Source organism: Hipposideros armiger, unplaced genomic scaffold (genome assembly GCF_001890085.2).
Source record: "Hipposideros armiger isolate ML-2016 unplaced genomic scaffold, ASM189008v1 scaffold_80, whole genome shotgun sequence".
In the NCBI taxonomy this organism is placed as follows: domain Eukaryota; kingdom Metazoa; phylum Chordata; class Mammalia; order Chiroptera; family Hipposideridae; genus Hipposideros; species Hipposideros armiger.
Genome location: NW_017731430.1, coordinates 2,172,373 through 2,195,562, shown reverse-complemented (window position 1 = coordinate 2,195,562; position 23,190 = coordinate 2,172,373). Strand labels below are relative to the sequence as shown.

The following is a 23,190-nucleotide window of genomic DNA, read 5'->3' as shown; positions in this document are numbered from 1 at the left end:
AACATGTTAGTTTCAGGCATACAACATAGCGATGCGATATTTATGTATCTTGCAAAATAATCACCACAATAAGTCTAGTTAACATCTGTCACCAATGTGGGACAAATCTTAACCTTTTCACCTGGTAATACACAATGTTAAAACAAATTGCCCATTTTTTCATGATGGTTCACTATATTCAGGATATGTATCGCATTTGTCAAATTGCTCCTAGCTCAAAAAGTTTCACCCAAACCTAATAATCCTAAATATTAAAGTTTCCCCTACCCTAAGAAAGAGAAAGTGAACATGGTAGAAAGAAAATTTAAGACAGTTTGTTTGATGACCAATGTCGTATTAAGATCACTAAAATTTTAAGTCTTTGAGCTTGTTAGAATGTTATCCCAAAAGATCCAAAAGTCATTTTCAGAGTTTTTCAGCTAAATTAATAAAATTAGAATAAGATTCACGAATATAATTTATTTCATCATCTACTGTGGTACTGCCTTCCTTAATTGGATTTTGGGGTTTGTTTGTTTTTTAACTTTTTCTAAATTAAAATTTTTTTTTCAATTACAGCTGACATTCAATATACTAACTAGTTTCAGGTGTATAGCATAGTGGTTCGACATTTATATCACTTAACAAAGATAAGAGGTCGTTCTGATGTATTAATTTCAGGGAAGAAAAGTTGTTTCTCAATGGTCACTCTTTCGGTATTCGAAAGTAGTAGTAAGGTAAAAAATTTTTAAATGCAAAGGAAAAATAACCGGACTATTGAAAAATCCTATACAATGCTATCAAAGGAATAAGACAAGTATAATAAGTATTTCAATGTCGCCCTGCTGTTATTGCCTGTTTCTACACATACATATATCAGAATGAACAGAAAGAGAAGGTAGACTTGAAATGAGTCACAACTTTTGATTTCGGTTTCAACTTTTACATGCAACCCTTGTTCGCACATCATATGAAACCGCTCGCATTTTTGGCTCAGCATTTTACAATCAAACGCATGCCACCCAAGGGAAACCTGTGCGTGGCAATATCTAAAATGCAAAGTGACTGCAAGGTAGATCGATATAATCCGCAACTTAAAGAGGTCAAGATAGACCGGAATCAATGCCAAGCGGGTGACCACGATCCCTTGGAGTTGGAACCAGGGAACCAGGGGAGGGTGGGGGACTTGGCCTCGGGGCCTGCCTGCACGCAGGGCCCGGCCCCGTGCAGGCGACGGGCGCCCCCTGGCGACTCACGCTGTGCTTTGTCTCCGCCAGGCACCTACCAGGGCCAGTGGGCCGGCGGCATGCGGCACGGCTACGGCGTGCGCCAGAGCGTGCCCTACGGCATGGCCGCGGTGATCCGCTCGCCCCTGCGCACCTCGCTGGCCTCGCTGCGCAGCGAGCAGAGCAACGGCAGCGTGCTGCACGACGCGGCGGCCGCCGCCGACAGCCCGGCCGGCACCCGCGGCGGCTTCGTGCTCAACGTCCAAGCCGACGCGGAGCTGGCCGGCAAGAAGAAGGGCGGCCTCTTCCGCCGGGGCTCCCTCCTCGGAAGCATGAAGATCCGCAAGTCCGAGTCCAGGTCTTCCATCTCCAGCAAGCGCAGCTCGGTGCGCAGCGACGCGGCCATGAGCAGGATCAGCTCCAGCGACGCCAACTCCACCCTCAGCTTCGGCGACGTGGACTGCGACTTCTGCCCCGTGGAGGACCACGTGGACGCCACCACCACGGAGACCTACATGGGCGAGTGGAAGAATGACAAGCGCAACGGCTTCGGCGTCAGCGAGCGCTCCAACGGCATGAAGTACGAAGGCGAGTGGGCGAGCAACAAGCGGCACGGGTACGGCTGCACCGTGTTCCCCGACGGCTCCAAGGAAGAGGGAAAGTACAAAAATAACGTTCTGGTCCGCGGGATCAGGAAGCAGCTCATACCGATAAGAAACACAAAAACTCGGGAGAAGGTGGACCGAGCCATCGAGAGCGCGCAGAGGGCGGCTGCCATGGCGAGAACCAAAGTGGAGATAGCCAACTCCAGGTAGGTCGGCGCGGGGTGGGTGGTGCCGCCGGGTCGTCCGAAACCGTGCAATAATGTCACGTTATCGTGTTGGTCGGTCTGTTGGGGGACATCACCAAGCAGGTGCTCCCGCCGCTGGAATCAAAGGTGGCCGAGCGATGGAGCCCCCTAGAAGGAGAGTCACAGATGTGCCTGCCCTGTTCTGAAAGTTGCCGTCCTCCAAACACGTTGAAGGCCTAGTGAGGGGCCCTTCCTGTTACAAATTACTTCCCTAAATATGCATAACGGGATGGAGTTCATATAGACCCCTGCGTTCATTTTCCGAGTCCAGCAAGTTGCATGTATTTTAAAAGTACCCCCGAAGTACTGTACTCACGGAGACAGTGTGCTTTGTATGCCAGAGCGAAACTATCCATCCTCATGGAACATACCTGGTATAGATGAGTCCCTCTAAGTTGGAGGTGTTTGTAGCTCCCGCTATAAAAGTATCCTGATTTATAACATGCAGGTTCTGCATACTGATGGCATGTAGGTGAAATTGGTTGTGAGAAAGCCACTGAGATCTAGACATGGCAGAAATGGAACGTCACGTGACAGCGTCTAGCGTGTATTCTTGCAAACAGCAGAGCTCATGCGCCTGGGAAAGGCAGGGGGACAGAGGCTCACAGGGGTCCCCTCGTTCTGTGCGGGAAAGATCAGATCACTGGTGTGTGAAAAGGAAAGGGCTGGGGGCGACCTGACATGGACAGATGGGGCTGTCGATGTGCCAAGGTGGGAAGAAAGTAGAGCAGTCGAGAAGGACTGGAGTGAGGAGAAGGCGGGTGAGTAATAGATACAGAAGTAGGGTGTGTGTGGGCACCGAGGACTGTGTGCTTCATGTTTTACCATTAATAGCTGGGTTCAGGGATACAGCCAGAGGGATGGAGAAATCTATTGGGAATAGAATTTGATTAGGGATGGATGTCATGTTAGACAACAAAGAAAGGGATGGTTATAAATGGAAATTGTTATTTTTAGGCTTATTTAAGTGGGTACTGACAGGCCCCGGTTTTGTGTGGCTTGAGGCAGGCATTTGGCAAACAATATCAAAACTCCTTTTTCTGCTTCAGTAGTATTCTCCCGTGGAAGTAACCCTCCTTTGAAACCACAGAATATTAACATGTCATAGTCTTCAGGTTTGAATGCTTAGCATTGAATTAATGAGCACCATGGTTCCATCGTGTAATGGTTAGCACTCTGGACTCTGAATTAATGAGCACCCCCACCCCTTCTTTGGTTGAATCGTATGAAATTTCTGGTATTTGACCTTTTTGTTGTCCTCAAAAATGGCCTTTTCGTGTGGTTCGACTTCCAGATCTCCAGACTTCTAGACTTCTAAAGTTTCTGTTTTGTATTCCCCTATTTTATTTACTATTTATTTCTGAGTGTCTAAAACACTAATTGGTAAATGGAAGAGGTCTTTTTTTTTTGCGTTATTTGTAAATATATATTGTATTAAAAGTCTCCCAATATCTTTTCATTTTATTCCAAACTCTTCTTACTTTAAAGTTAATATTTCTTCTGAATTGACACAAACTTTTGTGAAGGGCCTCTCCTGACTTCCTGGCATCTTATGTTTTAGGTCATAGTTTTCTCTGATCACTAAGCGACGCGTCTACCTGCTTTTCAGTTTGCTTTGTAGGTAGGGTCCTTGCACATCTGATCTTGCTGGCTTCCGTGGCCCTCAGCTACCTTTAAAGCTAGTCATATATTATACCTGCTGTTTGGCCCTGGCCTCTCATTTTAAAGGCACTCCTAGATCCTTCCGTTTTACTTCCACCTTGCAACTGAGTAATGTACTAGAGGCAGTTCAGTCTTGGCAGGTAGAACATAAAGCTGTGCAGAACACTTGAGCAAATGGCGTTCTTATGCCTGCTATAATTACTGACTTTTAGGATGAGTTTAAATCGAAGGAACCTACAAAACCAAAGGGAACTGCTCATGATATGCAGAGGTGATCTCTTGATTTTCCTAGCACCATAAAACCCTTACCCAAGCCCGACCATGTTCTCTCTGCTGAAAGTCTTTTGGGGGTGGTAATATGTAGTTAGGGGATACTGTGTTACATAGTCTGTAATCAAGAAGTCTTTAGATTAAGATGTTATTATACTTGTAGCCAGGTAAGTTCCTAAAGACGTCACTTAGCTATTTAAAAATATGCTCCATTCATTATGCTAACTGAAATACGCATTGCACTATTCCACTTATGGGAGATATTGAAAAGGATCCAACTCCCAGGAAGGGAGAATAAAATGGCGGTTGCCAGGGTCAGCGGGGAGGGGGACATGGGAAGGTGCCGTTCAACAGGTGTAAAGTTTCAGTGAAGCAAGGTGAACAAGCTCTAAGATGTGCCGAACCGCCCTTCGCCGTAGTTAACAATATGCTATTGTGTGCCTAAAGTTTTGTTAGTAGGGTGGCTCTCATGTTAAGTGTTCTTACCACAATAATAAAAATTAAGAAAAGTGCTCTTTGGATGACACAATAGGCAAAAAAATAAAACCACTCAGTTAACCTTTTGTATCTTTCTAACAGTCACTGTTTTAGCCCCCTCCCCTTGCTTTAATGACGACTTCCGATGTAGAATTTTGCAACGTGTTTTGTAGAGGGTAGTTGAAGGACTGGCATATTCACTTTATAGTAGCTCTGAGTGTTAGAGTTCTACATTCTTTTAAAAACATTTTTAAAAAAATAAAGAGAAGAAAAGATTCTGTGAGGGTTTTGGAGATTGCTGCCAGGGAGGAGGGCTTCTAGCTGTATTAGTGTCATCACCGCGGCTCTTTATAACGCCTGCGCATCTGCTCAGTCCTCTCTGGCCCCTCTTGTAGTTGGTGTGATGAATGGTTTTGTTTTTAAGACCCTGGGACGTTTTAAGACCATAAAGTGACACTCTCCCTCTCCCCCTGCCCTGGTAATGGCAGCATAAGAACTAGGCAGTGAGACCCCTGCAGCTGCCACGGTTGAAATCAGTTGTTCACCATGGACAGCTAAGGGAGATGGTCAATCACTAGTTATTGGCCATTTCTGTTTTCCACCCAGAGAGTGTTCATCATTCTTCTATTGCTGCTATTCCTCATGCTGTAGAGCTTTCTGTTTGTTTCTGAAGTCCCGGGGAAATGGATCCGCTTTCTACCGTCGCTTTATTTTATCTGGAAGCAAGCTTCAGGTTAGCTCTGAGGGAGAAGAATTGTGTCCTCCAGTAACCTCCCTGGATGGAAATCAGGAGACAGAGCCACCACCTTAGGCCCGAACATTCAGGAAAACATGGTCGATCTGAGGACATTTCCTTTGCTTCTTTGAAGAGGGTGTGATGTGTCTTCCCAGTAAACACCCAGGAGGCTTGTTTCTGAAGGCTTCTCATGGGCCCCTGTTTCATTCTTATAGACCAGGGAACATGGACATGACATAACAGTCAGTAGAGAGCAGAAATAACGCAGCCGTTACAGAATTAGTAGATACTGATAGTGTGCTAGCAGGTTAGCACTTAAGAGAGTTAAAACTGTAAGGGATGCTAATAATTTGCCAACTACTATGTGTAACTTTTCTTTAGGTTTCTGTTCTGATCCCCAAAGTGCTGTGTTTAGAAGATTTAACAAAATGGTTTGTTCCCCACTTGTCTCGGTCAAGGTAAAAATCCTCACCTGCAATTGACAAAAGTATCTCCGCCAATCTTTTAAGAAATGTTCAAGTGACAGGAAAGCAAGTCCGGACATTTCAAACCCCTCCCGTTCCAACACCCTGCCCCAGATCACCCCTCTCTCTCCCTGTTGTTTCAATCACATTCCTCATTTGGTCATTTTTTACCCCACTGACGCTTGTTTCCAGTCAGCCCTGCAGAGAGAGACGTTCAAATTATTGTTCCTTAAGAAGAATAGTTAAAGGAAGAACTTTAAGAATTGAATTCTTTTGGTTGAGGTAGCAAGTAAGTGGCCCTTAGAGAACCGCTCTTTGTGGAAATGAATAGATACTTCAGAAAGGGGCGTAGACAAAAGAGCTTCGTGGGAGAGGACATACTTCTGTGCTAGAGGACGGAAGAGGTGTGGTGACCGGATGGGAGAGTGAGTGCTGGTGTCAAGCCACCGAGAAGCACAGGCCTCTGCTTGTAGTTGTTGGTTTGAACGGATGAGAAGAAAGAAAAAGGGGGAAGAAAATGGAGCAGAACAGATACCACTCGTCACTGACGGGCCAGTCTCACCGAAGCGCCTAGGACGCTTGGCGGGGTGCTCACAGCACTACTGACATGCCATTGATGGGACAGTCATGCGGGGCTGTGCTGTTCCCATTGTCTCCCCAACCACTAGTGCCACATCAGGGGGTGACAGTCGCCCCTAGGCAGGTAATGTCAGGAGGGAGCCCTGTGCTTGCCCCCTGCCCTTTGGTACTTGTCACAGATAGAGCTGCCCAGGGGATGGACGCAGATAGAATGTGCAGGGCCCCCAGCTCCAGGGGTCCGGTGTGCCGCTGAGCTGCCTGCGTCTGTTTCCAGAACTACAGATTGGATTCCATGTTTGCCAGTTTTCGACTTAGATATAAAAATGACATCGTTTTTTTAAAAATCCAACAGGAAAAATGTATTTCCCATACTTTTCTGTAAAAAAGATAGATTATCATTCCATACCACTCTGCCCCCTCCCGCCATGGCCCGAATGACTCGGCCATGGCAGCTTTCCGAGTTCGCTTCCAACGACCGGCTTCGCTCGTCCCTTCCGTGTGCCTGGCACCCTGGCCCGGCTCCGGCGCCAGCCCCTCAGGCTGCTCCGTCCACAGATTAGGCATGAAGTCTCCCCTTCGCCGAAGGTTTCCCTAACCCCACCCCGTTGCACCCCACTGCCGTCCCCCTCGGGCTAAATCCATCCTGCCAGTAGTCTAAATTGTCATTTCAGTACATTGGTTGAATCTCTCTCTCCCTCCCAGGAAAGCCAGACCCAGCAGCCAGCTTAGATCAGCACGCTTCCGTAAGGCTTCTAGTAAATATCTGATGAATGCGTGAATTTCATTCTCACTACTTGGGGTGCGAATGCTGCCGGTGCTTCTGATTCCATTTTGCTGGACACCTGTGAACCACAGTTTTCTAAGAAAGGAAACATAGCTCTCATACTTCATCACTCGGTAGTCCGGGAGGAGTCAAGGAAGTGCCGAAAACGCAAAAGTGTGTGTCACAGGGACCCTCTTCTCTAAAGTCAGCATCATTAAAGTGTCATGACTAAGGCATGGCCAGGAAATCAGAGCTTCAGATTAAGCCAAGCCATTATCACCATCTTCATAGGTAGGAGCTGGTCCAGTGGTTCACGTGAGCGCTTCCTGTAAGCGGATACGGGGACTCCAGGAAGTCACCTGATACAACTACAATGGCATTAGCTCATCCGACATCTTTGACATCACCAACATATGTGATACCTCGGAACATCTAAGTTTGCCAAATGTTCAGCTGGCTGCTTTTTCTTCTGGAAAGTTTTTCTTGTCCTGCCATTTTGGGGCGGGGAAGGGGGGGTCTTTTTTTTTTTTTTTAAGTTCAAATAGTGATATTCAGTTACTTGACTTGATTCTCACTTGAGGTATTAGTAATTAAAATCCAAAGTCAACCACGAGTCATTGCACATTATGGGTCCAAATGAAACTTACTACTGCCAATTTTAGGAAAAAGCCGAGTTGTTGTAAAGGGCCAGGTATCAGAAATTCTTAAATTCTGTTGGACAAAAGGATTCTCTTTCTCTTTTGCAAATTAAAATTATCGTTTATATGCTCTCTTTATGTCTTTTCTGTGCTGTTAGTGGTCATATCATATCTTTGAAAACAATTTAGCTTACCTTTTCCGTGAATTTTTTGTTTCTACTGCTAGGGCTCTTGTTAATTTTGTTATTTTATTAGTGTAAGTGATTTTGGCAAGAAGGTGAAGTTCTTATAACATAAGTCATTTTAATGAAGAGACTGTTAAATAGGTAAAGAATTTGGGGGCAAATCACCTCCCATGTGGGAATTTACAGCTAAGGAGCATATTAATTATTTTCTTTGGTGGTGCCTTCGGTTTGTACCTTTGCCCCTGTCACCCTTTTCTACCTGTTATCTCCAGCCCTTCTATAGGCTGATTCCAGAGGCCTACTTTAAACACTCAGTCTTTGAGGCGCTGAAAAGTTACCAGAAACGAGGACTGATAACTTGCTTCTTTCTTCACGGGAGGGTGGTTTTAAGAGTTGCATGAGAGAGTGGGTGTCATGGGGCTTTGTAAACTGTATGACTATATACAGTCAATGTTTCGGAAAGCGCCACAGTCCTACGAGTACCATTCCCACAAGTGGAAGCTGATAGGAAGCCAAGAAGCCAGACTGGGAAGGAGGTAAAGATGGAGGGAGGGAAGGCAGGCGGAAGCAGAAAGAGGGGTTAGCAAGAGGAAAGGAGAGAATCCCCAACGCACGACCACTGTGTGCGGACGTGCGTGTGTGTCAGGACTCACCCAGCCGCAGATCTGGGTGAAATTAGTATACCGTCAACAGGCAGTTCTATTCAAGACTGTAAAGGAAATGGCGTACGTTTTTATATCAAGCATGCCGGGGTGCTATTCTGAAGAGAGTATAGGAGGAAACTACAGGTTTTTTCGTCATACTGTTCAGGTGTGTTAGTTAGGTCTCCGTTATCCTTTGTGCGTATTACAGTTACTGCATTTCACGTTGTAAATGCACATTGCTCCTCTTTACCAAAGAACGCCCACTTCCCCTGGGTGCCAATGAGGCAGCTGCAATGATGGCCTCATATTCTTTCCCAGGCCGTTTAAAGAAAGGCATGTTTCTCTGCGCCTGGCGGCCCCGGACGACTTGGTGGCCACTGAGAATTCCGTGTGGGTGTGCAGAAGGGGGAGCTGCAACCAGAAAGAGAACTCCGGCATCAGCCCTGTCCTGCCCCCAGGCGAGGGCTAACGCTGGGGTACAGGGTCCCCAGGCGGCCTATGTGGGGAACACAGAGAAACTCCTGGCCCAGCGCCTGCTTTTCGCCTCTGATCTGTGTCACCCTCAGCGTTTAATAGTTTACGTCACATGGGAAGGTATCGGGTCATGACAACCTCGTAAAACGTTCTGAGGCTATCTTGTCGTAAGATCTTTCTTTAAAAAAGAAAAAAAAACAAACCTTCGTTCAGCCCTTCCAAGTCCAGGCCCGTTTAGAGTCTGCGCAGGATTGAGGTGGGTGAACATTCTAATGATTAACAGGTACTTTCAAGCAATACAATATAGCGAAAATGAGTCTTAGGCCATAATCACGGGAGGGTCAAACAGTTATCCAGGCTTTGGAGCCATTGAAAACATACTTTTTAAAACCCTGAATCATGTAGGCGTGGCTCCCCACTTTGGTTAAACAGAAAGGGCGTAGCGGGGAAGATGCTGTGTGTGGTGTGAATGGAGTGTGAGGTTCTGCTCAGTTCTGTAGCGATCTACTTGGTAAAAACTGGCCGTGATGAGTGGAGGAGAAAAAGCAACAATGCAGGGTGATGATGAGCTAGGTTTGGGGAACATTTGGCCTTGTTTTAACTGTAGAACTCTTGAGTTTGCTTAGACAGGACAGACTTCCACAGACTATCTCATTTCATTTAGCTCTGAAACAGGACGTTTTCCTGATCCTGTAAATAGAAAGCATTAAAGCAGCACTTACTTTTTAGTATAGCTGTGTTTGTAATGAAAACCACCCTACTGTGTTTTCCGGAAAGCCAAAGGCGTGATGACATTCACGTCCATCCCGTGTGCTCCATATGAATTTTAGCTGTGACCTGGAGGAACTCTGTTTTCAGGCAAGTGGCAGAGTCTGTCCCGTGTGCATCCGACATAGCTGGTAGCCTCCTCTGGGCAGTAGCCCAGGCACCCTGCTCACAACTTTCCATTGTGGATTAAGCTGACTCTGCCAATCTCACTTTACTCAAGACACCAAACTGGACGCTTGCAAGACTAGTGCCTTGCAAATCTTTGAGATGCTTTTCTTATTATAGATGAAATATGAACATTGTGTTTGGGAACAGGATCCAACAAATGCCGGAGGTATTTATGTAAGTCATTCAGCTTTAGTACAACGGCCCCTTGAGAATTAACCAAATAAGCTTTTAATAATTTTGCCCTTCTGTCTTAGTTGGTGTTCCACTTTTATTTGTTGTAATACGCTCAATTCAAAGTAAGCTTCTTTATCAGAAATTTAATTAATGTGTAAGGAATCAAGACTGCCTCCAAAAGAGTACAACTCTGTGAAGTTAAATCTTCTTAGGATTCTCCTGTGTGCCAAAAGAAACTTACTCAGGCTGAGGAAAACACATTAATTCACTTTCTAGCATTTTTAAAACAATCAGTTATGCCACAGATTAACAAATAATTTTTTTAAAGCTCTTAAATAAGGTAAAAATGTGGACAGTTTTTACTGTAGCAAGTCAACCAAATTTTGATCTCAATTGCTTGGTCTAGAAGTCCCTGTCTGTTTAATTTTTTACATTGGTGTCAGAGCTTTTTTGAATTAGCATATCAAGATTTCATACATTTACTTCCATCCAATAGGGGACAGATTTGAGATTCATGTGGGGAGCCTTAGTCAAAACATATTGAGGAGACACCCCATAGAGTTTAGGGTTCAAGAGTGGAAGGGAGGAACACCAGACGATAGGTTTCCCAGCCCTGGTCACATATTCCCACCCCCTCCTGCTCATCCCAGTGATCTGAGAATCAGTTGAGCTATGGACTGATAGGTTACCTTGCAAAGATGCAAATACCTTGGAAGGGTGGCACCTTTAGCCCTTATCTGTCATCAGATAACATGTGAGTTAACACTCTGGCTTGGAGTCTCAGAGAAGGCACTCGGTTTCCAGCCCATTTTACAAGGTTTGGTTCTTATCTCAGTAAACTATTGATTTTAATTGCTCTTTGTAACATTGATTACATACTATGTAAATGTAAAATTATGATTGAGACCCAGTCCTTTCTGTCTGGTTGGGACAGATAAAGCAGTTATCAGCCAGATGGCTGGCATCTTGCTATGAGCTTAGGTCCCGTATAGGAGAGGCTTAATCCTAGCCTGGGGCCGGAGGCATGGTTCTGCAGGTGGCATCCAGCTTGAGAACCAAAGGGTGTGTGGATGTGTCCCAGAAGAAGAGAGAAGGGTGCTGAGGACAGTGGCCCATGTGTATTTGAGGTACTGCAAACACATTTGGCATGGCTGGAAAACAGCGTGCTAGGTGGAGGTCTTGAGAGATGAGATGGAGACGAAAGCAGGGGTTTACTGGCCTAAAAGGGGAATTCGGACATTATCCCAAAGACAGAGGAGAACTGTTGATAGTTTTAAATGGAGGAATTACCTGATGAAGTGTAGAAAAAAAATTGTATAGTGTTTGGAAGAGATCAGCTAAGCAGCAGTCTAAGGGCAGAGCCCAGGGGCTGAGCTAAGCGATGGCAGCGGGGTGGGAAAACACAAATGTGTGGGTGTTGGTCAGGTGATCAGTGTGGCGAACCCGAAAAGGAAGGGCCGGAATGAATCCTGAGCTTCTGGCTTGGCCAACTGGATGGATGGTGGTCCTGTTCATTCAGACAGGGTCTTGAAAGGAAGGACCAGGTTGAGAGAGGAAGATGCGTTTGGATTGGGTTTTTGACTTCTTGAATGTTGAACTGGCCAGAAAGACAGCAGGGAGGGTGGCCCTGGAACTCAGATTTGTGCAGCATAAAAGAATGCAGGCCAGAACTCTGAGGCACAAAGATGTTGATGAGGCATGCCAAGCGAGGAATTGCATGTACATGATGCTAGACACAGCTCTTTTTACGAAGTACAAATAAAGCAGTCGTCGCATTAAACGACTGGGAGTCTGTTGCCTTAGACTAATGCAGTGCGGATATCGGAATGTCTGTTCTTAAATTTGTGGAATTATGCTTTCGAAGATTCGTGCTCAGGGGACCTCCCCGGTGAGCAAGCTCTGTTGGCCTGCTTCTTTCTTGGCAACGTACTAGAACAAAATATCACTCTCACAAATTATTATGCTAAAGAACATCATTTGGCAAACATTTATGTAGCGTAAGCTCTGTCCAGACATGGCACTAGGCCCTCGGAGTACAGAGATGAATAAGAAACCAACCTGTCGTAAACAGCAGATACCCTGGCAGGTTCGGGTTTGTGGTGCTCCTGTGCGGTAGGAAAAGACGGTGAACACCGTGGGGCTACAGGGTGGAGGGACCTGCCAGAAAGCGCCTAAGCCAGCCTTGCAAGCTTGTCGCAGACACTTTCTGGGGCTCTTTGCATAAGCAGTTCTCTCCCCAGGATGCCCTCACCTCCAGGTCCCTTTTCTTTGCCTCGCGCCTGTTAATCTTTTGTGATTACACTCAAGGTCCATAGCAGACACGGACTAAATTAAGAAAATGTCCCTTCAGATAAGTAATTCTACCCCTGACAGCGGGAATGCTAGCAACAGAATAGCTGTCCACTAAAGTAGATCAGAATTTTATCATGTTAAAGGTAAGGTGACTACTGCCTTCTTTAAAAAAAAAAAATCTTGACGTTTTTAATAATTAAATTTTAATTTAAATCACATTTTAATTTTATTTAAAATGATTTCTGTATAGAGGCTGTAAGATCTCTAAGATGTGATTTTTGAGGGTAGTGGGATCACATTGGTAGTATTCGGATACAGAGACATCAAAGTCAGCTATTTTGCAAAATAATATTTTTTTGGCAATGTTGCCAGATACGGAAGCAGTGCAGACACTGCCAGACATTTCCCCATGTACTTGACGTCGGTGTCACTCCCCCTTTGGTCTGAGGACAGCAATTTGGGTGATACCTTTTGGCCCCGTGCAGACAGAGCCGACGTATCTTGAGTGGTTACCTGGTGCCTGCACCTGTGCTGTGAACTTGACCTAACCCTCATGGCAGCCCTGTCGGTTGGCAGGAAACCGAGGCATAGGCCACAAAACAGTAGATCTATCGAGGATGGTTCCAAGGCAGCAGAATATCAGAGCCCAAACCTTTAACCCCCCCGACTCGATGTTGACAATTCCGGTAGAATTCTCGTCTTGAACCCTCATCCTCTCCTTCAGCTCACGAAGGAAGAAGCCTGGGAATATTATATAGTTACATACGCCCTTGTGCCACGCTTTCATTTAGCAGACATTATTCATTCCACAGCCATAAATCTTGTGGGTGAGAAACACGCACAAGTCATGTCGGTGGAATATGGTAAATTTTAAGAGAAACTATGAAAATGCAAAGGACGGAGGAAGACTTACGGGAACGGAGCCAAGGCAGAGCTGTGGAGAGGGAGTTTCCATACAGCTGGGAGGAAGACTGGGGGTCAAAGGGCACCAGGTAGGTTCCCACAGGCAGGCAGACGGTAGAAGGACGTGCTTCTCCAAATGTGACCCATCCACCCTCTGCAGCAGACCTCAAGGGGTGCATGAAAAGGCCGGGTCCCCCGCCCACTTCTTTGGGGAAGACCCAGAGGTCTGCACCTGAGAACCTTCCCAGGTTATTCTCAGGTACTAAAGGGTGGTAAGTTCAGATTGGGTTATGAGAGGAAGGAGCATGAGAAGGTTTGGGAGCTATGTTTTCTACTGTTGGCCTTGGGGACGAGGGGTTGTTCCTTCAAAGCGTTTGAAGGGAGCCCCTCAGCCTTTGAGATGGATTTAAGTGGGGCCAAGACCAGAGGTCTGTGGAGGACAGGATGTCAGGGGCAGGGCTGGTAGAGAAGCAGGGGATCAAGTTAGGAGGAATTGATGGACCAGAAATGGCGGGTAAGGAACAGGCTAATCTAGGATGTTGGTGTCTGATACTCCAAGGGCCCTGAGTAATGTTAGTGCCAAGGTTCATTCATTCTGGAATATGGGTGATATTTTTCAAACACAGTCAACAAGTAATCTTTCTGGGTCTCTCACTCTGGTCAATAAAATGGGGGTGAGGAGGTGGGAAAGTGGACCACGTTGTCGCAGAGACCCCAAGTCTGGGCCTCCGCTTCACATCCCCTCTTTTTCGCCTGGTTTCGATCCTGACGTCACCTAACGATTCCAGGGATGTTTCTTACAGAAATGACTCACATATATATAGTAAACGTACTGAAGTGTCGCTGACATTTTACTGTTCCAACTCCAGGCTTGCCCCCTCAGACGATGGTGGTCTGAAACGGGCAGTGTGTCCCACTGTGTCAACTGCTAGGAACGTGAGATTGTCGTTAGAAATGTCCGACCAAGCTTAGAACCGTTTGAAGGACTCGTAAGGAACATGGGTCACACGCCGATCACTCTTGATCGTCTCCGGCCATGTAAACACTTACACACTTAGGACTGTGCTAGACGTGGGGGTCGGGGTGTCGGGGGAGCCAGGGGCCTGACCTTCCACAGGCTTAGTTGGTTGGCGATAACTTGTAGGAAGCAGTTACCTAATAACGGACCAATTCATTCAGTCAGCTCTTGGCTGTGAGTGCTCTGCCGTGCTCCATGTAGGTTTCCGAGCAGTTTACATAAATGTCTAAATGGTCATTTGTCTTACAGAAATTGAAAAGGAATAGGTTGGCTTGTTCATGAAGCAGTTCCTTTTTACGTGTAATATTTTGGGGTGGTTTTTTTTTCTGTCATGTTACAGTACACACTTGACAGTAAAAGCGTTTTCAAAATTGTTATTCTTCCTACTGCTCACTAGATTAGAGTAACTTTCCACCTGTTGTTGGAATGATGAAAATCTGATTATAGAGTGAACAGTCGGTCACTTATATTTGACTCCATAAGTGAAAAGGAGGGAAAGGAGCATATTTAGGGGGTTTTCATTTTTTTTCCTTCCGAATCTTCAGTGATGTGTTCATTTTGTGGCGTCAGAGTCCAGCTACTAAACTTCATTGTTGAAAACTTTTCCTTAAATCACAGTTGCTATATTTGTAAGTTACAGAGCCTCCACTGTATTTGGTGCCCAGTAAGGTTTTCAAGATATTTCAAGGGAAATAGAAGGCGTAAGCCAACAGAAGAAGGAAGAGAAAGCCTCGAACAAGCATCCCCCATAAACAAGGTCTGTGTAAACGTGTAGATGAGGCTATGCAACGTGTGCGTCTGTGAATGCTAGCCCTGACGAAATGCCAAGTAATGAGAAAAGGGCGAAAAATTAGAGAGACGGCATGAATAAAGGGGTTCCTGGTATGACAGGCGTGTCTGGTGCCAGATGGAATTGGTCTGGAATGATTTCATAAAGAATTGGAGCCCTGAGCAATATTTTGAAGGGGAGCTAAAGCATGATTTGTCGAGAGGCAGACAGAGATTTTGCCAGGTGGGGGAAGAATCGCGTATCTGGTGACTCACAGCCTGAAGAGAATGCAAAACAAAGGCCACAGAGCTCACCCGTGCTTGTTATCTGTGGGCAGTATTGTCCTTGCTTGATGGAGTGGGCCTTACTTTTAGCTTCACGGCTTTGTTAACCTTCCCCGGGTGTTCTGTGTTGATGTTCCCTAGCGACTCCCACTGCCAATAGGACCGGAAAACAAGGACCTTTCACATACCGACTTCCCTCTCACCCTCATCCCAGCACCCAGAAAGATGACCCAGGAAGGGAGTAACTTTGTGGAGAGCGGGAGTGGTGCCAGCCTGAGATTCCTGAAAATTATTGCTGTTGGTGTGTAAAAAAATAAATAAATAAAAATATTAAGTAGGAGGCTAGAGGCACTGGATAGAACTCTTCTGTGAAATTTAGACTCGAGAGCTTCGTCTTCTTTTGAGAAGCCTTACAAATGTATGTGCAGAAATGCCCTGGCACCCTTTCTGGGGCCTGCACGCTCCCCCTCCCGCTGGCGTGTGTCACCTAAGACACACTGTTTCGGGTTGCAGTGGTGTAGAGCTCAGCTGAGTCATGGGTGGAGAAGAGGACAATTAGATAAGGGGTGCTGACTGTGAAAGGGTCTGGAAAGCGCTAATCAAGTGTTACGCAACACGTTAGTGGAAACCGTTTCAGCATTCCGAGGAAGTTAGCAGCGTGGGCAAAGCAGCATCCTAGGAGAAGGGCCGTAGCTGCTGTGCGCAGGGTGGGTTGCTAGCAACAGAAGTCGGGGCAGGACCACCTAGGATGCAAATAAATCCATCCAGGTAGAAAGAACTGGACCCTGGAAACTTACAAAGAAGAACTCATCTTGTCAACAATTGGTTGTGCACAAGGGAGTTAAAATGCTAAAGACCTGAGCATGGTCACCGACAGCACCAGTGGACTCTGAATAATAATGGCTACATGGTGGGGGGCGGGGGTAGAATAATGAATCTTGATTCCTGGACATTCAAGAAGGAACAAAACACAGATGAGGTTTTCTAAGAAGGTGCGTACTCCGAAGGCTTGTGCATTTAAGAGCTTCCAAAAAAAAGAGAAAGCATCAACATCAAAGGTTTATGTTATCATCTCTAAGAATGAGTCGTTAGAGTGAGTGGAGAGGGCTGGGGTACAGAAATTCACAAGGAACCCCCCAAGATAGTGACCCTTGTGTGGAAAGAAGCAGGGAATTATTTTATGCTAAGATAAGAGGGTACTGAACAAGGCTGATTTCGGTTATAACTATTGTAACACCGCTATTTGCCTAATTCCATTATCTGAAATCAAATTAACACATCTCTCTTTTGTTAATTTACTCTATTAAGAGAGTAGCTATCACGGTATCTAGGTGGTCAGCCATACAGTCCTCAGAACTTTCATTAAATCTTCATGGTCCCCGTTGGACCTAAGTTCATATAAAAGAATGAAATTAGCGTCTATGACTTTCTTTGCCTTAGAAAAGGCATGTTTTCATTTTTCATTACTGTGTGTGCAGAATGGATCAAAAGAATAAACACGTGGCTTGTGTGAAGATACCTGTCTTACTAGTGAAACCAAGAGTGAAAACTTTGCAGGGGCTAATTTCAGGCCCCAGAACTCACCATCAGGGAGGGGGACAGACATGCGTGGGCATTTACCTGCGTGGAGTAGGTAGGACAGAAAACAGTGAGTTCGGAGGCCTTCCACGAGCACTTGGGTTCAGCTTAGGGTCAAAACCCAGGGGGTGCCGGGGTCCTGTTTTGTGTTTATGATGTTCCAAAGCATCTATGTCCTTTCTTTCCCTGGACCCTGCTCTAACTTGTTGATTTGGTGGGACCTCCTCTCGGATTTGTAATACAGAATCCGCCTCGCCTCCCAGAGCTGGCGTGTCCACCTTTCCTGCAAATCCTTAGCAGGGGCAAGTCCCTGCTTGAAAGGACCTCCCTGTTCAGCTGTGTCTGACCAGCCACCTGAGAAATCACCTCTCCTGCAAGCAGGTGTGGGGGTGCTTAGTGAGGTGGAGGGGTCTCTGTTGAGCCGTCTGATTTTTCTGTGAAGAAGAAACTGATTACCTGTATATCTTGTTCTAGTCAGTCAACACTTTTTCTTATTGCTCATAGAACAGGAAAATGTGAAAAGCACCAATATTATTACTAAATGATGGACGCCTCTCTAATGAATCAAAATATATAAATTGCTCTCTCAAAATCACGGGCCACGTTGTGTCATGCTATGTAGTTTTTGTCTATATGAGGATGCTGAAATAGCCAGAGATGTATGTTCTCAAGCCATGGAGGTTAAAAAGGGATTTCTTTGTAGGAAAAAAAAAATGAAATTTTTAGGCAAATTTGTATACTCACAGTTCATACATCAAGTAGGAATAAAGACTTTTAGGAGCTGACGATAGATCGGATTTTCTCTCATGACATTTCCAGGGAGTTTTTCTTCCTTCCCACTCTTCTATCACATCTCTGTGATCGGTATGAGGTTCTGCTTGCTTAAATTCTAACTAATGTTTAGAACTCTGAATGAATAAATACTGAACGAATGCGCTGTAAAGCCATACAGAATTATTAGAAGTTTCTTGTAACAATTAAGCATACATCTAAAGCTAGGTAGTCATTTTTAGTGAGGGCTGTACCTGGAATAAAATGATTACTTGTACTATACCTGGAAAAGAAATGATAAGTCATGAATTAGGTCCTTTTTAGACTGCAGTGGCCCACTTTATGCTTACTAATATATAGCCCGTAAAAACAATTCCATTTTTATACCTTGCATGGAACCTAGCACAGGTGTCATGACATAGGTACCCTAAATACTTGGTTTTGATTGGTTTGTCACATTTGAGTTGATATTCTTTCTTAGAGATTTAGAATCTGCAGTACAAGGCTAAGTAAGGTCCAGGCACGTTTCTGACAGTTCATGTATGTGTATCAGCTCAATTTTAAAAAGCTCTAGACTGTGATCACCGCATAAGAGTTATTCAATTTAATGGAAATGATCCTTCATTACTGCACATCCTTTATGGTTCATGACACTGATTTCCTAGCGCTCAGCTAAAACATACACAAGAAACCTGAGTGATAGAGACTAGCTGACGAATGAGCTGCAGTTTGAGAGGTCCGAGGGACTCGTGAGCTGGAAACTGTCCCCACTTCCTGAACAGGCTCAGATCAGGGCCCAGGAGCAAGAAGCCCAGAGACCTGTCTGCCAGCGACCCAAAGGGGAAACATCCCATCTTTCTGAGAGTACTGGCCCCACCCTGTGTTTGGGGCCCAGGATGCTAGAAAGACTCTGGAAACTTACTAAACGGAGCTCAGGTGGGAAATTTTATTCAAACGTTCTCTAATTAAATATTGTTTAAGCCTCAGATTTCTCATCCAAAAAAATGGGACACACTTTGGCACCTGGCAACTCACAGGAAGTTGGTAGAATTAAGTGAGATTAGCATATGTGACTCTGTGAATGCCCCTCGCAGGATAAGTAGCACTTAATAGGTGCTAAAGAAACTGATACAGACGACCGTTGTTGAGCACTTCCATGCTGAATATTGTGAAAAGACAGCCCTTGGGGCAGGAGATCGGGCATTATATGATGTCATCTAGCAACGGGCAGTATATATGAGCCCAAAGTCCCCAGACACCTGGAGGAACCACACAGGACTTCAAGGGGGTGACTCTTGAGCAGTGTTGAGGAGACAAGTAGGTGTTTCCAGCGACAGAAAAGGGAACAGGGTTCTCCAAGCAGAGGACCTGGAAGGGCAAAGCTCTTGTTTGTTTCTTCCCTGCTAAACGCTATTGTCATCTATACCCGTGGAGTTCTAGGGCTCAGAGAGGTAGTCCTAGCAGATAGTGGTTAAGAGCATATAGCACACCCTCCTTATCCGCTTTCCATGGTTTCAGTCACCCGCGGTCAGCTGTGGTCCCAAAGTATTACATGGAAAATTCCACAAGTAAATAATTCATACGTTTTAAATTACTTGCCATTCTGAGGAGCATGATGAAATCTTGCGCTGTCCAGCTCGGCCCCGCTTGAGTCGTGACTCATCACTTTGACCAGCTGTAGACACTCCCTGCCCATTAGTCACTTAGTAGGCTTATCTGGGCTATCACAATGCTTGTGCTCAACGCACCATTATTTTACTTCATAATGGCCCCAAAGCACAAGAGCAGTGCCACTGGCATTCAGATATGCCAAAGAGAAGCCAGAAAGCGCTTCCTTTCAGTGGAAAGGTCTGGAGGTAGGAAAAATACAGTCTTATGTATGGTCCATTGCCCTCCGCAGTTTCAGACATGCACTGGGGACCCTGGGACATGTCCCCCATGGATAAGGGGGGACCTCTGTACACTGCAGCCCCCGACTGGGTCCCGATCCTGGTGCTGCGATGACGTGACTCAGGCAAATGACTTAACCTGCCCACATCTCATATGTCTTCACCTGCACATTGGGGGAAGAACAACAATAATAGCTCATTCAGGATTATTGTGAGGGCTCAGTGAATGAATCAATTGGAAATGGATGCTGTCTTATGCTGGAGTAAATTTTGTAATCATTTCTACCGTGTCCCGAGCGCCTGCTCTGTGTATAGCATGTAGAGTTGGTGCCTTGGGAAGATGAGAGAGTCTGGCCCTTGTCCTCCATGAAACGTGTCACCAAACGACACAGATGGAGACAGAAACCACTAGCAGTGCCGCTGGAAACAAGGAGAGCTGCATGGAAGTGGAGGCCATGTGTGGGAGCCCCGCAGAAAAGAGGTTCGTTCCAGGGCTGAGGAGGCATTCCCGGGCGAGGAGGGGTTGGCGCTCGTGGATTACGTTGGCTCCCTCGCGTGTGAATCGGGCAGGTCCATCCAGGCGGCGTTGGCTCCGTGTCTCGCCCCGTGGCCGACTTGGTCTTGCCTCCTCTTGCGTCTACCTGGATGGCGTTCCCAGGCTTCCCTTAGAACCGAAGCTGGAGGGGTGAATAAGGTGGGTGTCCGTTACCAGCCTGAAAGAGGTGCAGGAAGAACAGGCGCTGGGACTCTGTCTTCGGGGGAGGTGGCGGGTTACAGATAAGTCCCCAGGCCTGGGCTTCGGGGCCCATTCACGTACTTCCCCTTCCAGCCATTGTGCTGTTTCCAGCGGCTGCGCCCACCCCTACATCCAAGGGAGCGCCCTCAGATTTGCAGGTGCACCCCCACCGCTCCCCCAGTACAGACCGGAGGGAGGATGTGTTGTGTTTTGGAAGCCGGATCTGAGAAAGCAAAGGCTGAGTGTGGCCCCGGCCCTGCAGTGCCCGCCCTGTGCTCTGCTGGGGTCCCCGCATCTCCCAGCGACCAACTCACAGGCGGGAGATGGCTGTGTCTTGCAGCAGTCGGGTCTGAACTACCCTGTTTCTGGCAGAAATACCTCACAGATGGTGGTATGTGCCTGGCTGCGTCCCACAGTTTGAGCTCTGTGACAGTAATGCCCCATCTCCTTGGTCAGCGTGGTCCTGGGGCGAGAGGCTTGTAGGTCAACTCTAATTCAGTGTCATTGTGCAAAAATCAAGGAAGACATGAGCGTGAGCTGGCAGCGCTGCAAAGAATTTCAGGGACAAAAGAGGGAACTACTTCAAATAAATCTTTAACGTGACAGCCTGAATTTTGCCCAGAGATGCTTAGGGAATTCTTCTGGAATCCTTCTGCAATGTGGTATCGCAGTTAAGAGCGCAGAGAGCGCAATTTCAAGTCTTGGCTCTGTCACTTTTTAGCCAAGTGGCCTCAAGCAGACAACTTCCCCTCTCCTCATCTGTGAAATGGATGTGACAATTCGCAGGGCCCCCTCACAGGGCTGGAATAGGAACTCCCATGGGTCAGCGGGTGCGAAGTATCTGGAACAGTGCCCAGCACCAGTAACCTGTGCAGGTGTGAGCCCTGACTTATCACGGGTCCCATGGAGAGGTTTTGGGTGAAGTTGTACAACCATTGCCTCATTGGACACATCCGAGGATGTCATAGTGCGTTTGCGGCCCTTTCCAAGGCCCTTAGGAAGTTCAAGTCATATACATGTTCAGTTATGGGGTTTGATTAAGTTCATCAGCACACATAGGTCTCGGAGAAAGAGAGCTGTAGGAATTCTCAGCCACATCCTGGGCTGGGGTGAGTGGTTTTCTCCTAACGCATCACAGACAAATGGAAGGAAAGCCCCACCTGCAGTGTGCATGGCCCCGCCTCTGCTTGAAGTGCCTGAGGCCGCCCCAGGGTGGGAGCGCGCTAGACAGACAGACAGACCTGTGTGCTGCAGGCCTCCCTCCTCAGAGCAGCCTGCGAGCCATCTGCTGCACAAGCTGAAACAGCTTTGAGCGGAACACCTGGGCCTTTGTCCTGAGCCTTTGTCCTGGGCCTCACCTTACAAGCAGAATTTGATTGGACTTCACTTCTCAATACCTCATTGCTTCCATCCGCTTGGTCAGAGCAGACAGCCAGACCTCAAAGTATGAGGAAATAATCATTAGAGTTAGGACATTCTCCTTTTACTGCTTCCCTGTGTACTTAAAGAGGAAGGGTAGGAACTGTCTTATCAGGAGATGATCAATATGTCTTCAGTGTATCCTTCTCCAAGTGTGTCTGTGCAGGCGTTAGGAAAATAGCTGCAGCCAGCCTTGTTCCTGTATGCAATTTGGTAAACTTCGCCATTTGCAAAATAGCATTGGAGGAATAGAGGAAAACGTGGGCCAACGTCGATGCTCGCAGCCCCACCATGCCATGGGTATTGTGACAATTCGTGCAAGCCCTTGACCGCTCTCCTTTGTCGCAGTGAACACGTGCTGATGCTTCGTGAGTGGACATTGCGAGGCGCCCCTCCCCGCACTTGCGCTCGCGTCACTGTGGTGGAGAGTCAGTGCTACGATAGTGTCAGTTGTGTTTTGCAGAATCTTTTCGGGTCCTGGATAAAGTTTAAAAAAGCGAAGGGCTTTATCCACGTGGGAGCATCAGAAAAGGTCTCATGGTGGTGGAGGGGGGGGTAGTGTTGGATCTTGAACCATGAGAAGGATCGGAGCAGGCCGGAATGGGGAGGGAGAGGTAGTTCCAAACAGAGCAAAGAGCATGAGAAAGGGCCCAAAGCAGGTGTGGGGGCTGCTGTAGCACGCGGACCATCTTGTAACACCCCCATCTGGGAGAGCTGCTGAGGTTTGTGATAATTGTACTTTTCTTTTTTTTTTTTTCAGTTAAATGCCTTTGGGCTTATCTCTTTTTTAAAAAAATCAAAGCTAACCATGGCAAATCTCTTAGACCACCTTGTTCTTGCGAAGCAGGTTTCAGGTTTGTGTTGACATCTTTCTCTAAAGAGGCCCATTCCGTACCTGGCGGCATATGTGTCGTGGACACAGGTGCTCGTCGCCAGGATGGCACCTACGTAGTGAAGCCACGGTGGTCAGTTATTTCCCTTTAATCCTGTAAAGAAATGAACACCAGATCTAACTCACCTATTGCACCATCTTATCCAGTAGGGTTTCTGTAGAAAATGCCTTTTCCCCTTATTGAAGGTAGCTTGGTTTAATGGGTCCTGGGTTGCTAGTGTAGGTGTATTTCTTGGGACTGGTCTGCTGGCGCGTTTCAGAGTTTACACAGCAGCCTCCTTTCTGGTAGCTTGTCACTCCCTTCACATATCGGTGCGTCCTCGCCTGCCAAGCAACAGCCTCTTAGGTGATCTCGTCACTCCGTACACAAAGGAAGTTCATCATCTGAAAGTCATTTCTAAGGCCAAGGCAGCTCTGCACAATTAAACTATTTGCTGACTCTTACCGGAAGGAAACATGTGGACCAAAGATTATGCAAATAACGTAGGACTCTCATTTACAATTGTAGAAGCCCATCACCTCGGGACCTCTCTTTATTCAGTATTGACTAAGGAGGACACACACACACACACACACACACAC

General features: G+C 46.5%; 1 protein-coding gene across 3 annotated transcripts in view; it reads left to right on the top strand.

The window, feature by feature from the left end:
• Positions 1-571: 571 nt before the first annotated feature.
• The window catches only part of JPH1 (junctophilin 1), a 75,865-nt gene continuing 53,246 nt past the window's right edge, over positions 572-23,190 (top strand). For all 3 annotated transcript variants that reach the window (XM_019643626.1, XM_019643627.1, XM_019643628.1), the window contains exon 1: positions 572-2,016. In XM_019643626.1, the coding sequence (XP_019499171.1) occupies positions 926-2,016 (1,091 nt within the window). In that variant the 5' untranslated portion in view covers positions 572-925. The remainder of the gene's footprint in view (positions 2,017-23,190) is intronic.